This window comes from Drosophila guanche, unplaced genomic scaffold (genome assembly GCF_900245975.1).
Source record: "Drosophila guanche unplaced genomic scaffold, DGUA_6, whole genome shotgun sequence".
NCBI classification, from domain to species: Eukaryota; Metazoa; Arthropoda; class Insecta; order Diptera; family Drosophilidae; genus Drosophila; species Drosophila guanche.
The window spans coordinates 5,906,081-5,918,275 of record NW_022995745.1 but is presented as its reverse complement, the minus strand read 5'-3'; the positions used below and the strand labels follow the sequence as shown (position 1 = coordinate 5,918,275).

At 46.3% G+C, this 12,195-nt stretch overlaps 2 protein-coding genes across 2 annotated transcripts; both read right to left on the bottom strand.

The window, feature by feature from the left end:
- Nucleotides 1–8,089: 8,089 nt before the first annotated feature.
- On the bottom strand, nt 8,090–9,052 carry LOC117581608. Its single transcript, XM_034268970.1, has 4 exons — nt 8,959–9,052; nt 8,840–8,904; nt 8,717–8,776; nt 8,090–8,651 (listed from the first exon to the last, which is right to left on the bottom strand). The coding sequence occupies exons 1-4, from the start codon at nt 9,041–9,043 to the stop codon at nt 8,217–8,219; spliced, it is 645 nt and encodes a 214-aa protein (XP_034124861.1). The 5' UTR covers nt 9,044–9,052; the 3' UTR covers nt 8,090–8,216.
- A 250-nt stretch (nt 9,053–9,302) lies between these two features.
- Nucleotides 9,303–10,827, bottom strand: LOC117580866 (innexin inx6). The gene is made up of 2 exons (XM_034267615.1): nt 10,175–10,827; nt 9,303–10,101 (listed from the first exon to the last, which is right to left on the bottom strand). The coding sequence occupies exons 1-2, from the start codon at nt 10,817–10,819 to the stop codon at nt 9,373–9,375; spliced, it is 1,374 nt and encodes a 457-aa protein (XP_034123506.1). The 5' UTR covers nt 10,820–10,827; the 3' UTR covers nt 9,303–9,372.
- Between the last annotated feature and the right edge of the window lie 1,368 nt (nt 10,828–12,195).

The window sequence follows — 12,195 nt, the reverse complement described above, 5'->3', positions numbered from 1 at the left end:
GTGAGGAGGTGCGATACATAGGTTCACTCTTTTTCTCTATTGGCAACTGATTAGCATTTAAATTAAAATGTCGCAAAGTGGCCTTAACAAAATGTTCTACTCTTTGTGTGTTCCGTCCCGCCCCCTTTGTTCTCTCGACACCATCGCAACGCCTTGCGACACCCCACGATATATGCCATTGCAGTTTATTGCCTCTTCTCTCTCGCTCTTGGTGTCACCTGTTTATGCCGAGATTGGCTCGCTCCTTTGTGCTTTGCACATTAGGCGCTACTGCGGCAGAGAGAGAGAGAGAGAGAGAGAGCGAGCGGGAGAGAGCGAGCGGGAGAGAGCGAAAGAGTGCAGTGAGTCGGAAAGTGTGAGTGAGGGGAGGGGTACAAGTAGCGGCATAATAGACAAATATCGTTAAAGCGATCTCTGGTCTGGCAATGCTTTGCCTTGCAATAGCACACTTGGGGTAAGTTCCGTTGGAAAGGAAGGAAAGAACAACCGTAAAATCAAGTGACGGAGAGCAGCTAGAGAGCAGCGGGCAACACATTTTAGACTTAATACAAATATGTACTTTGTTTACAATAATTTCATGTAGCATAAATATTGTGGTTTTGTCTTTTGTTGGCATTCATTCACTTCAAAGGGTCTCAGCGCATTGCATAAGACTTAATTATGGGAATTAATTGTCTTTCAATGAATAATGTTAATTGATTTGTTCGCGTCGATTTACACACATAGTACTGTATGTACATATGTACATATATGTAGTTAAATATGTAGTACATATCAATGCTCCTTATGAGCGTCCTTCAATAGCGCCGTGCGTGTCTCTGACTGCAATTTACCAATTAATTAATCCAATACCAATTCATTTATTGTTCATAATAGCGAAAATACCACAAAACGATATGAAACAAGTGGGAGCATCATTGGCCCTGGGCTATCAAACGGAGGGATACCCTCTACCTAGAGCAAATCTCCTGCAAAAATGTAACAAAAATATAATCGAAAAATAATGAAAATTCAATTAGATATGTACAGGCACAAATAAGATATGTACCCTAATGCAGAAGAATGTTTTAATGTAAATCTACATACATGTCTACATGCATACATATGTACCCACATACATACATAGTTATCCTTTTTTATTTGTGATTGCAACAGAAATATTTTAACAACATGGCACGTATTGGATTTCGATGTGCAAGTTGACTTGTGCTATAAAATGTGCTGCATGCATCACACATGCAGCTAAACATATGTATGTAATGTACATATGTAAACATGTATGTAGATGTAGATGTAGTGGATGGTAATTGGATCCACCCATTAGCGGACAAATTGCAAAAACGCTTTGACAGTGTCGCTTCTCCTTGTTCTTTGAGAACTCAAATGATTGACTAAATATTTCCCTCCAAGCTTTGTCAAAGACCAATAAATGTTCCAGAAATTATGATAAGAACTCAAATGTTCATTCATTCTCTCTCTTTTATTCAACATTTGTTGTTCAAATAGATCCGAGTCGTATTTGTGAGCATTCAAGGAAGCTCTGCGCTTGGTATTCCATTTGGAGCAATGATTAATGTAATGACTAATTGAATAATTAGCCGATGTGCAAGTTTTTGGTATATTATATTACATGAGCGTATGCGAGACACAGCAACCGCACCGATTATTAGTTAATTTAATTAATTAAAACATTCTGTGTTCGTGTCACAGAAATATGCGCATCATATTTAATGGCATTTACCTGCCTGCTGTTGACACAGACGCACGGCAGGACAGGAGACGACTTTCCATTTGGATTCAGTTTGTTTGTTTGCACCACAAATACCCTCGCAGCCTGTGTGGTATCGCATAAAACAATTAAATATTTGCAAATGATTCGCAAATAATTAACATACATATTTATAAACAAATAAAATGCATGCACTTTCAATTGATTTTTGATAACTGAAAGATATGCAAGCCAAAGTTGACTCGAACCAAACAGTTTGAGTGTTTTTTGTTTTTTAACTATTTACTTAAACCTTAACAAAGCATACAAAAAATCTGAGCTAAGAATGCATTTCGCATTTGTGTGAATTTTGTTGTCTTTTTTTTATCCGAAATTTCCGCACTTTTTTGTATTGAATTTTGTCTTTTTTTTTTTGCTGAAATTTGGTTTGGTTTCTTTTTTGCATTGTTAGGCGGGAAAGTATTTTTGGGATTTTTCACGCCATTTTTTGTATGCCGATTGATGGCCGGTTTTTTCAGGGTCAGTAATTGTTGTTTTGGGTCAACAGCCTGCTGCCCCACGCTCCCCTTTGGCATACAGATCCTATGCATATATATGCGCTACTTATGCCAGTTGTGTGCCTGTGTGTGTGTGTGCCTGTGTGTCATCTATGCTCACGTATCAATAAGTGCTTGAGACGTGGACTGAATTTTTTATTACAGTTTGTATGCACAATAGTGGATGTTGTCCCTGCCCAGGACCAGCAAGGGGACAAAGACGAAGAGGAGGAGAGCGCAAAGGAGACCAGCAACAGCAGCAGCATGGAGAGGGAGTACAAGAATAAGACGGAGACGAAGACGAAGACGAAGACGGAGTCCAGAACCAACGACGAAGAAACTGTGTGTAAGGATGCGAAATTGGCTGTGAAATATTTGCCATATATGAATATATGGACACACATCAGACACGGTACATACAAATGTACATACATAGTACATATTTATTTGTACTTACATATTTACATACATTTCTACATACATACGTATGTCCCACGTTGGAGCACTGTGCCTGTGCCTGTGCCTGTGCCTGGGGGTGTCTTACTCTTTTTTTTTTGCCCTTTAGCTGTAGGCGTGGACGGACAATTGGCCAAGATGAAATCAAATCAGTTGCAAACTTAACCAGCCATGGCATAAGGATGGATATGACCCACAAGTGCGAGTGGTGGGATGGGCTGGCTGCTCCCCCAGTCCATCACAACCCCAAGAAGACTCACGGACAATTGCCTCTAATCTTGTTGGAGGGAGCAGCAATTCAAAACTAATCCAGGAAGGCACGGAAAGGGATTAGCTTTGAACTCCACTCGTGGCGGTGTGTGGCGGTGGCAGTGGCAAGGGCAGGGTATGGTATGTCAAATTGTCTGCCCCTTCCGGGCACCATAAATGCGACACTTAAGTGCGGTAAAGTTTTCATTCTACGCTCTACGAGTGTGCCCCGATATGACCGAAATCGCTTTCAGGTAATTTGTCTTGATGGCTACTTGTGACCGGGTACGGGTACTAAGGCCTATCCTTAGCCCAGGGTCGACGTCCGTCGTCTTCGTTAATTACGGACAGCGTTGAAGCTGGGGCTTTGGCTTTGGACCCCCAAAGGGAAAACAATTGATGTATAAATCAATAAAAACATGTGCATAAATATTTGCCAAGACAATCTAAATAAATTACACTGCCAGTGCAAAATGCTCTTTGTGTGTGTTGGGCTGCACTGTGAGAAAATAAATAAAATAAGCCTGGGCCAGGGCCAGGGCCAGGGCCAGAGCACTAGCGGCGTAACAGCGCTGTAAGCAGCTAACATACTGTAGCCGCAGGCGCTGGCAGCTCTGTTAGCGATCCACGGCAGCGCTCTGTTAGTGCTCTGCGACAGCGCTCTGTTAGCAATCCACGGCTCTCGAGCGGCCATACCTGAGCCACACATCTTCCACAAATAAGTCTGCAACCTAGATGGATATGAAGTTACGATTTGTGGCTCCAGTTGTATGATGTAAGCATGGCCTTTTGAATTGTTCGCTCAGTGTAGAGTCCACAGTGGACTTGCACAAAAATCTCATGCAAAATGCATGCAAAAGACAAACGGAGGCAGTCCACAGGCCAGGACAGGTTGGACAGACTAACGAACGGACAGCCAAGATGAATTCTGCAGCTTACTTATTAACTGGCCTTAGCACAACAACTCCTGCTGCAGCTTTCCATCCTCCAGCTCCAGCTCCAACTCCAACTCCACCTCCAGCTCCACCTTCATTTCCATCTTCATTTCTCTCTCTCTTTTCTGGCGGTTGTTTCTGTCTGTCAGATTTACTTTACTTTGGACCATAATTTGATGTATTGTGCTTTATGGAACGCAATTTAAATATGTGCGCAATTACGTAAAATGTTTGCCAGTCTTCTGGCCAGAGCACCACACACACACACACACACACACACACACACCCATTGTACATTGTATGTGTGTATGTATGCATGCAGCAGAATGGCAGCACACAGGCAGCCACATGCCGACCGACCGGCATCCAACATATGGATGAACGTTGCTCTGGCTGGTTGACCAAAACGATTCCCAACCACTCGGACGGACGGACGGACATTGCTGATGGCTGAGGCAGGTGCCAACTAATCAAAAATGCTAGCAATTATAATTGATTAAAACGGCACGGCATGGCATGGCACGGCACGGATGATGATGGTGATGGCTTCGCTCTGTCCGAACAACGGGTCTCGGGGGCGTAGCCACATGGACTGGAACGAAGGGAAAGGAAAGGGCAGAGCGTGGAACTGTAGGGGGCTTATGGCTGTATGGCCATAGCGGATGGAATATGGAATCATCGCCGTTTGTTGCAAAAACGGTTTCGCTTACAGATAATGCCACCTTGTCGGGTCTGGTTGGGCGGAAAGCAATAAACGAATTGTGGGGGGTGCATATTGTTGGCTAAGCAACACATGCGGAATGATTATAACGGAAACAGCAACCAACTTACAAATTGAATATATATTAAGCGGAATTAAGAGACAGGAGAAAGACAGGAGAAAGGAGAGACAGCCCGAGAGATGAATTCCTTTGATCAGCATCGAATGCTGCTGCAAGCGAGCAATTTGCGCTCTCTCTCTCTCTCTCTCTGCTCTCATTGTATGCTCTGTTCCAAGTGACGTTTTCACCACTGTGACAATGTCTGCCACTAGCTCTATCCCTGTCTTGCGCTTGTCTCTCTGAGCGTGGTGAATAATTCTCTGCTTATCCGATCGATGGTGCATCGCTATGGTGCGTCGTGGTGTCCGCAAAAATGTCGTGGAATCAATTTTGCAGCAAATGTTCAATATGCACCACACAACGGGCGGTCGAGTGGTCGAGGGGGACTTCCTCATACTACCCAACCCGCTCTTAGGGCTAGTATTTCCAGGCCGAGCTAGCGGTATGTGGTCGTGGCTGATTTCTAAAGGACCAAACTCGGACCGCACACACGAAAACCCGAAAATGTAATTGAAAAATGATTATGTTACACGTGTCCCTCGTTGTCCGTCTCCTTCCCACACCAAAGCCACACACCAGAGCCGCCGCAGCCGCCGCCGCCCTGGACAAGGCTTCTACTGCTGCTGCTCCTGCTGCTGATGAGGATGGAGAATGAGTAGGACCCGTGTCCTGTATCCTGTATCCTGTTCCGGATTGCATTTGCTGCGTTTTGTAGCCTGGAGTTGCTCTTCGGTAATTTCGTGGCCAGGTCGCAAAAATTTTTAATTAATTCGTCGTCGAGAATCGGCAGACCAGGGGGGCACAAAAGCCCCTCCTTGAGCAATCCTAATTAGCATATAAATGACATTGTCCTCTCATTGTCTTAGAGTCAGAGATAAAAGTGGTCGCTGGGCGAAAGGGTATGAGGAGGCTGGGTGGAGCATTGAGGCTCCTTTCAAACATGTTCTACTCGTGTTTGCTTATTGATTTAGCATTAATTGTTAATTGTTAATAACCGAAGAGCGGCCGCAACGAGGACCGCAAATTTTAACGCACCTGACAAACCGCAACAAGCCGCCCCCCGACACCAGCCGCAGAAACAGAGATGCAGAGAGAGAGAGAGAGAGAGAGAGAGAGAAACTGAGAGAGAGATAGTCAAAGGAAGAGGAGAGCCAGACTCCACTCGATTATTGGCCATAAGGTTTTGGGGTTTTGTTGGGGTTTCGTTGTCGTTTTTGTTTTCGTTTTCGTTTTCGCCGCTGCCTAAACACGAAACTCAATTAACTTGTTAATTTATTTGCCATTTTCTTTGTTCGTGGCGGCGCCAGTGACAACAACTCAACCGAGGACAAGCCATGGGGGTAAGGTAACCCATGGCAATGCCTGGCATCGGGTTTTAATTTTTTTTCCTTATTATTATTATGGGTATGGGTTTGGTAAGGGGTTTCTTGAGCATGCCTCAGTTGTTGTTGGGTTTTGTTACTCACTCGCGGAGTACTCTTTTTTCCTTACACATTTTCTGGGCCAGCTTCCAGTCCTTTGTGGACTTGAAGTATTCTTTAGCTGACATCTCTTCTGATTTTAAGTTAATTTTATTTTAATAGAGTTTTGAAGAGGCTTTGTAGGTCCCCCCCCCCCACATTGGTTTTATTATTTGTTCATCACTCTTTGCTTTGCTTTTGCCTTTGATCGATTGACTCTTCCTTTTCCCAATCTCTTCGCCTTTTTCAATCATTTCGTTCCCCTGATGCATAATTGGCAACAGAGACTAACAGTACATCTTGTACTTTTTGGGCAATTGCCGTTTGGATTTGTGGTTGGGGAATGTGTACCGAGGGGTAGGTTAGAAATCGTTTCACCGTTGCTCACTTTCAACTTTCGTCTTGGCAGTGGCAGGCGCCTGGTGGGAATGGGGGATGGGTGATGGGGTGTGTAGGATGTGCGGTGTGCGGGTAAAGTTTTCCCTTTGTATAATTAAAACTAGAGGCAGGAAACAAAAAGTAACGAAACGAAACGAAACGAAACGGTGAAGGCAGCAGCGATGAAGACAAACGAAATTGTTTACATGTGTCTTTGTTACAGTTATCCATTGGTGGGTATTCCGAGGGCGCTCTTCGGTTTGGGCTCTGGGCGTGGGGCGTGGGGCGTGGGGCGCTAGTGTTGGTTTAGTGTTAGTGGGCCTACAAACCGGTTACAGCTGCTCGGTTACTGCTGGCGGCATGTTTTCTCTTTCTCACTCAGTCAGCAGTCAGTCTGTCAGTCTGTCTGTCTGTCTGTCTGTTTGTCTGTCTGTCTATCTGCCTATCTCTTTTCCCGTTTATTTGCCACTATCTACTCTTTGCGTTGTTGTTAAACCCCACCACCACCACGCCTCCCCTGAAGCCATTCATTGCATTGCATTACACTTGCATATGCAAGACTTTAACATCTCGCCATCGCCATCGTTATCGTCATCGTCGTTGAGTGCCCCTGTCTTGTTCACGCAAATTTTATTTAGCATTCTGTTGTTTTTTCGGTTTCCTGCGGTTTTTAATTAAAATTAACTTTGTTTATTTTACGCTCCCCCCTCCACACCACACAACCCAATGCTCTCTCTCTCTCTCTCTCTGTCTTTCTTTCTCGCCTGCACTCTCTCTTGAGCCGCCTCAGACACAGTAATATTTACTCTGCCCGCGCGCTCTCTCGGTCTTCTCTGCTCTCTTCGTCTCTCTTTTGCATACCCTTTTGTTGCAGGTATTATGATATGCAGGCGGATTATTGCAAAGCTTACATATGTACATACACATACATATATACACATATACTTCCGATCAGCACTCTTAGAGCTTTTAGGATTTGTATTTCAACAATGACACCAAATGGATATTCAATAACAAACGATTGTAACTGCAAGGGCATCAGAAGACTCGACCCTTTATTTAATTGCTCTCCCACTCCCTCTCTCTTCCTCTGTTCTGTCTGTCTGTCTGTTGCTGTTGCATTTGTGTGGAGGCTGTTTGTTGTTGCTTTTGTATGAGTAGCTGCATGTAATTGCCGCCGTTTGCGTTGTCATCGCCGCCATGCTTGCCGAAACCCTCTGTCCCCCCCCCCCCCGCCCCTTTCAGCTATGGACAGACAAGCCAGGCGGCTGGATGAGTTTTACAATCATCGCCAGCATCGCTACCCACCTGCCTTGGCTTGCGCAACTTTTTGCTCAAGTTTGTTCAAGTTTATGTGTTGTGCCTGCAGATAGCAGCCCGCACTCATTATGATTAGTGCATTTTATTAGCATTTTGATGCAATTCGTTTACCTGAAAAAATATGTAGATAAAAACTTAAGGCCACTGGAACATTATTTACCCATTCGGAGTATATCTACGATCAGCACAAACAAATGTTTTTCGAATAAATACAATTTGCAGTGGTTCATATTTCTCTATCGAGAATCGAGAGTCGGAGAGTCTCATAAAACATATTTATAATTTCCGCGTGGCTCGTGGATGTGTTTCTTTTTCTTTTCTGTAGGCATGCTCTATAGATTCGTTTTTGAAGTCTCAAAGGGGCTTGGTCGTTTGGGTGCACCAGTTTGCAGCTCACAGGCAAAGGACCACTTCTTGTGGCAACTGTCGACGCCCATGACCAGTTGGGTGCCCGTGAACTCCATGTAGACACAGTAGCCATCGCCGAAGCGCCTCTTTGGCGGCTCCTTTTTCACAAAGTTGCTATAGTTCATGGGCTGGGCGTCGTTGTGCCAGTAGAAATCGTGCAGTGTCTCGTGATCAATGTCCTTGGGATCGGACAAGCGGCCGCGATGTCCGCCGCACCAGAACACCGTATGCGTGGCCGAATGGGCTTTGTTCTTCAAGTAGTCGGCAATAAGGCGCATCTCCTCCTCCGATCGAACTGTCAGCAGCCGGGAATTGTCATCGATGGCCTCGCAGCCGAGGTTGGCATGCAGCCAGCCCATCTGCAAACAATCAATCGATGGATCATTGCTGGGTCTCCCCAATGCGGTCGCTGGAAAATACTCACTAAGACGGGCACGCTGAGAACTCGCGACTTGTACGTGACTTTGTAGTACTCATAAGTGGGCTATAAAAGACCCAAAAAACAATTAGTGGGAATAGTTTTTGGTGTGAGAAACGGCTTACGTACGGCCTTGTTGGAGGAGAAGAATATGCAACGTCCACCAACATCCACAAAGGGCTTTGTGCAGCGCGCTGCAGAAACAAATAATTAATTATAAAAAGACGCAAAGAGAGAGATGAACATACGCTGCCAGTAGTCCTGAAAGACCGCTGTGCACACCAGGAGCCCCACGAATGTAAGGAACATAAACGATTTACCCATCGAAGCCATGGCGATCGGATCAGACTGTGCCCCAACCAGAGCGTGCAGGAGACTTTTATAGGCAGAAGGCCACACACACTACAAACAGCAAACAGCAAACAGAACTGGGAGCCAGCCAGCATTTGTTAGACTTAATTTCATCAATATCCCACAACGTGTGGGAACTTATTTCTGGGAACGCTCGCCCTTGGGCAGCTGTTGATAAATGAAATCAGATGCCCCCCTGTTATCGTGCTTTAAGCAAAAGAAAAACTGTTCCAGCAAGAAATGAAAGTAGCTCAAGTATATTGAATTGTTTTGTAAATGAAACCATCAAAAAGGGGCAGCGATGGAAGACTTCAAGCCTGACTCTCATCGCAGCAACGATCAATGCTGACAATCTCATTGTTGGAGCCCATCAGGTTCAGGGTGGGAGCCATCAGTGTCAGGGTGCGTACAGATGCCACTGCCTCGGCATGGGGGGCGCTCGGCGTGGGCTGCGGTGACTGTGGAGCAGCAGCACCTGGCACCTGGTGGCTGGCGGCTGGTGATTCTCTTTTGGCTGCGGCTGCGGCTGCGGCTGCGGCTGCACGCTCCTCCATGAGTTCCGTGTAGAGCTGTTCGACTAGTTCACGAAAGAGCTTGGGATTCACATTGACGCTGACACCCATGAGGACGAACCAGTCGCCGTAGCCGGCGGTGGTCAGCACCTCGCGTACATGGGTCTTGGGCATGCCGCGCAGATGGGTGCACAGCAGCTGGAGTCGCAGCCGGGCGCAGCAGACGAGCAGGAGGCGGTACAGCATATTCAGAGCGGACAACATGGCAATGAACAGGAACCAAACGTAGAGCACGGCAAATATCTTCTCGTTGAGTATGTTCAGCGGCAAGACACAGAGAATGTCGAGCACATTCGGAGTGCCACTCGGCCCATACACAAACATCTCGCACTTGGCCACCTTGGGAAAGACGCGCGATGTCATCATGTTCCAGAGCTGCCAATCGTAGACGGGTATGGCGGCCAAGGCGTGTATGTACTTCTGCCAGAAGCCATTGAACACGACATCCATGAGCCAAAAGTTGAGTATCTACCGAATAGATGGGAGAGTAGAATGTCTGATGCCTGATGCCTGCAGTGATGCAAGATTCTCGTTTACTCACGCTAATCAGCAAGTTGAGCATCTCACAGAAGGTGTACTTGATGGCATAGCAGCAGTGGATGGCGGAGAACTTTGATCGAAAGTACTTGGTGAGCATGTGGAGCCGCGTGCGGTAGGTGTCCTCCACTATGATGGCGCCACCCACCTCGCAGCTCAGCTGTGCCATGCGATGCCCCTCCCACACCTTCCACAGGTACGAGGGCATGTGGAAGAGCAGCGACTGAAACAGCAGGATCATAAACACCCACTGATAATAGCGCAGATAGAGGCGCTTGGTGACGCCCCGCTTCTCGGGTCCGACGCCCTCGGCTATCGAAATGAGGCGAGCAAACTGCTGATCCCTGGCCACCAGTCCCTGCAGGCCGCTCCGATTGAAGGCCGCGCCGGGCAGGCCCGTGCTGGTGTTGCTCTCGGTGGGCAGTATGTAGGTGCCCATGGTCCAGCAGTAGGACTGAATGTACTCCGTGTGCTTGTTGGTGCTGATGCACAGGATTGGCTCACCGAAGTACTGCTTGGCCGACAGCAGGATCGTGCAGGCCAGCAGTATGACGATGGTGTACTTGGAGTGCAGTATGAATATCGGATCGTATATGCGCACTGTCTTCTGGCGCAGATACTGGGACAGGGGCTTCACTGCCGCATACATGGCTAAATCTTGGGCGCCATTTAGTTTAGTTTTTTGTTGGAGTCCTTTAACTGCAGGCTGGCTCCACTTACCGCTTCGCGTGCCGTCGGAAAACTTTTCAAAACTTTTCAGTACTTTTAAGTTGGTTTGTATTTTGTTTGGTTTTCAATACAATCTGACACACGACTCTTTGACAGTCTATCTCATTGCTGTAGAGCAGCAGTGTTGCCAGGGGCATTGAACTGCAGCTGGCAACTGAGTTGCCAACATTTTCGGCATAAATTGGAAAAGTCTGGATGAGAACGGATTATTATTATAGGCAGAATCAAGGAATACATTACAGGTGCAAGGTATGTAAATTCCAATGTATACATATGCATGTTTACATATGTACATACATCTACATTAGTGGGAGTTCTTCCTTCTCTTAGCTTTTGTCCCTTGCTGCATTTGCTCTTCCTTTACTCACACATGAAGAGAGCCTTCGATTTTGCGCTGCTTCCTCTCTCCTCTCTTAACATATGACACCCATTCACCGTTGTGCCTCGCAAGTTTTGCTCTCTTGAGTTAAGAGAGCGCCAAGCCGCTCGCGCATTCGAAGCTGCGCCGCTCTCTTACTTTAAATTTCCCCGACCGCTTAGACAAAGGAGAGGAAGGAGGAGTGAGGGAGAAAGCTAACGAAACCGTAATTGCCCAAAAGGTAAGAGAGATCTGTTGTTATTGTTGTTAATAAACATTTACCGCAGACATTTTACTGATTTCTGTGTGGAATATAAAAGGAAAGAGTATCCAGGTGATGCATATCACCCATAGATCCCCTAAGTAACTTGCTGTCTGAAAGAGACAGTTGTTTTTTGTTGTTGTTTTGCGCATGATTTGTTAACCCATCAATTGGGTGCACTTGAAGCTTGACTATGAACAGCATTTTAAATTCCATCAGCCATCATCAATCCGCAACTAAGCACCGCCGCACTGCCTCCCCAGTGGGTGTCCAGTCACGCAAAACGTTTCATACTCATACTCGTATTCGTAGTCGTCCTCGTGCTCATCCTCGTAGTCGTATGTATGAGGATCACGAGCTATGGGAACGGCAACGAATGGCAATAATAATAAAATGATTAATCGATGCTACATGACTGCATATACAAATAATTCCCAACGGTGTGTCGTCATCAGCGTCATTACCCACATCGTCCTCATCATCATCATCATCATCATCATCATGGGCTGTGGGTGTGGGTGACTGGGACTGGGACTGGGAAGCAGCCACTACATCGTCATCCACATTATCATCCTCGCTGTCGGATGGCCCCGTGCAAATGTTTATTGTGGGAATTCGTTGGCTGGGACGTGTCGAGTGGCGACTCCAGCTATCCAGCATCCAGCACTCCCGGCCT

Excerpts from the sequence above, each read along its gene's own strand:
- LOC117581608 (XM_034268970.1), bottom strand. The coding sequence starts at position 9,043 with ATGGCTTCGATGGGTAAATCGTTTATGTTCCTTACATTCGTGGGGCTC. Across the intron at positions 8,905-8,958 it reads CTTTCAGGACTACTGGCAGC|CGCGCTGCACAAAGCCCTTT; the intron begins GTATGTTCATCT and ends TTGTTTCTGCAG. Across the intron at positions 8,777-8,839 it reads TCTTCTCCTCCAACAAGGCC|CCCACTTATGAGTACTACAA; the intron begins GTACGTAAGCCG and ends GGTCTTTTATAG.
- LOC117580866 (XM_034267615.1), bottom strand. The coding sequence starts at position 10,819 with ATGTATGCGGCAGTGAAGCCCCTGTCCCAGTATCTGCGCCAGAAGACA. Across the intron at positions 10,102-10,174 it reads TGCTCAACTTGCTGATTAGC|ATACTCAACTTTTGGCTCAT; the intron begins GTGAGTAAACGA and ends TCTATTCGGTAG.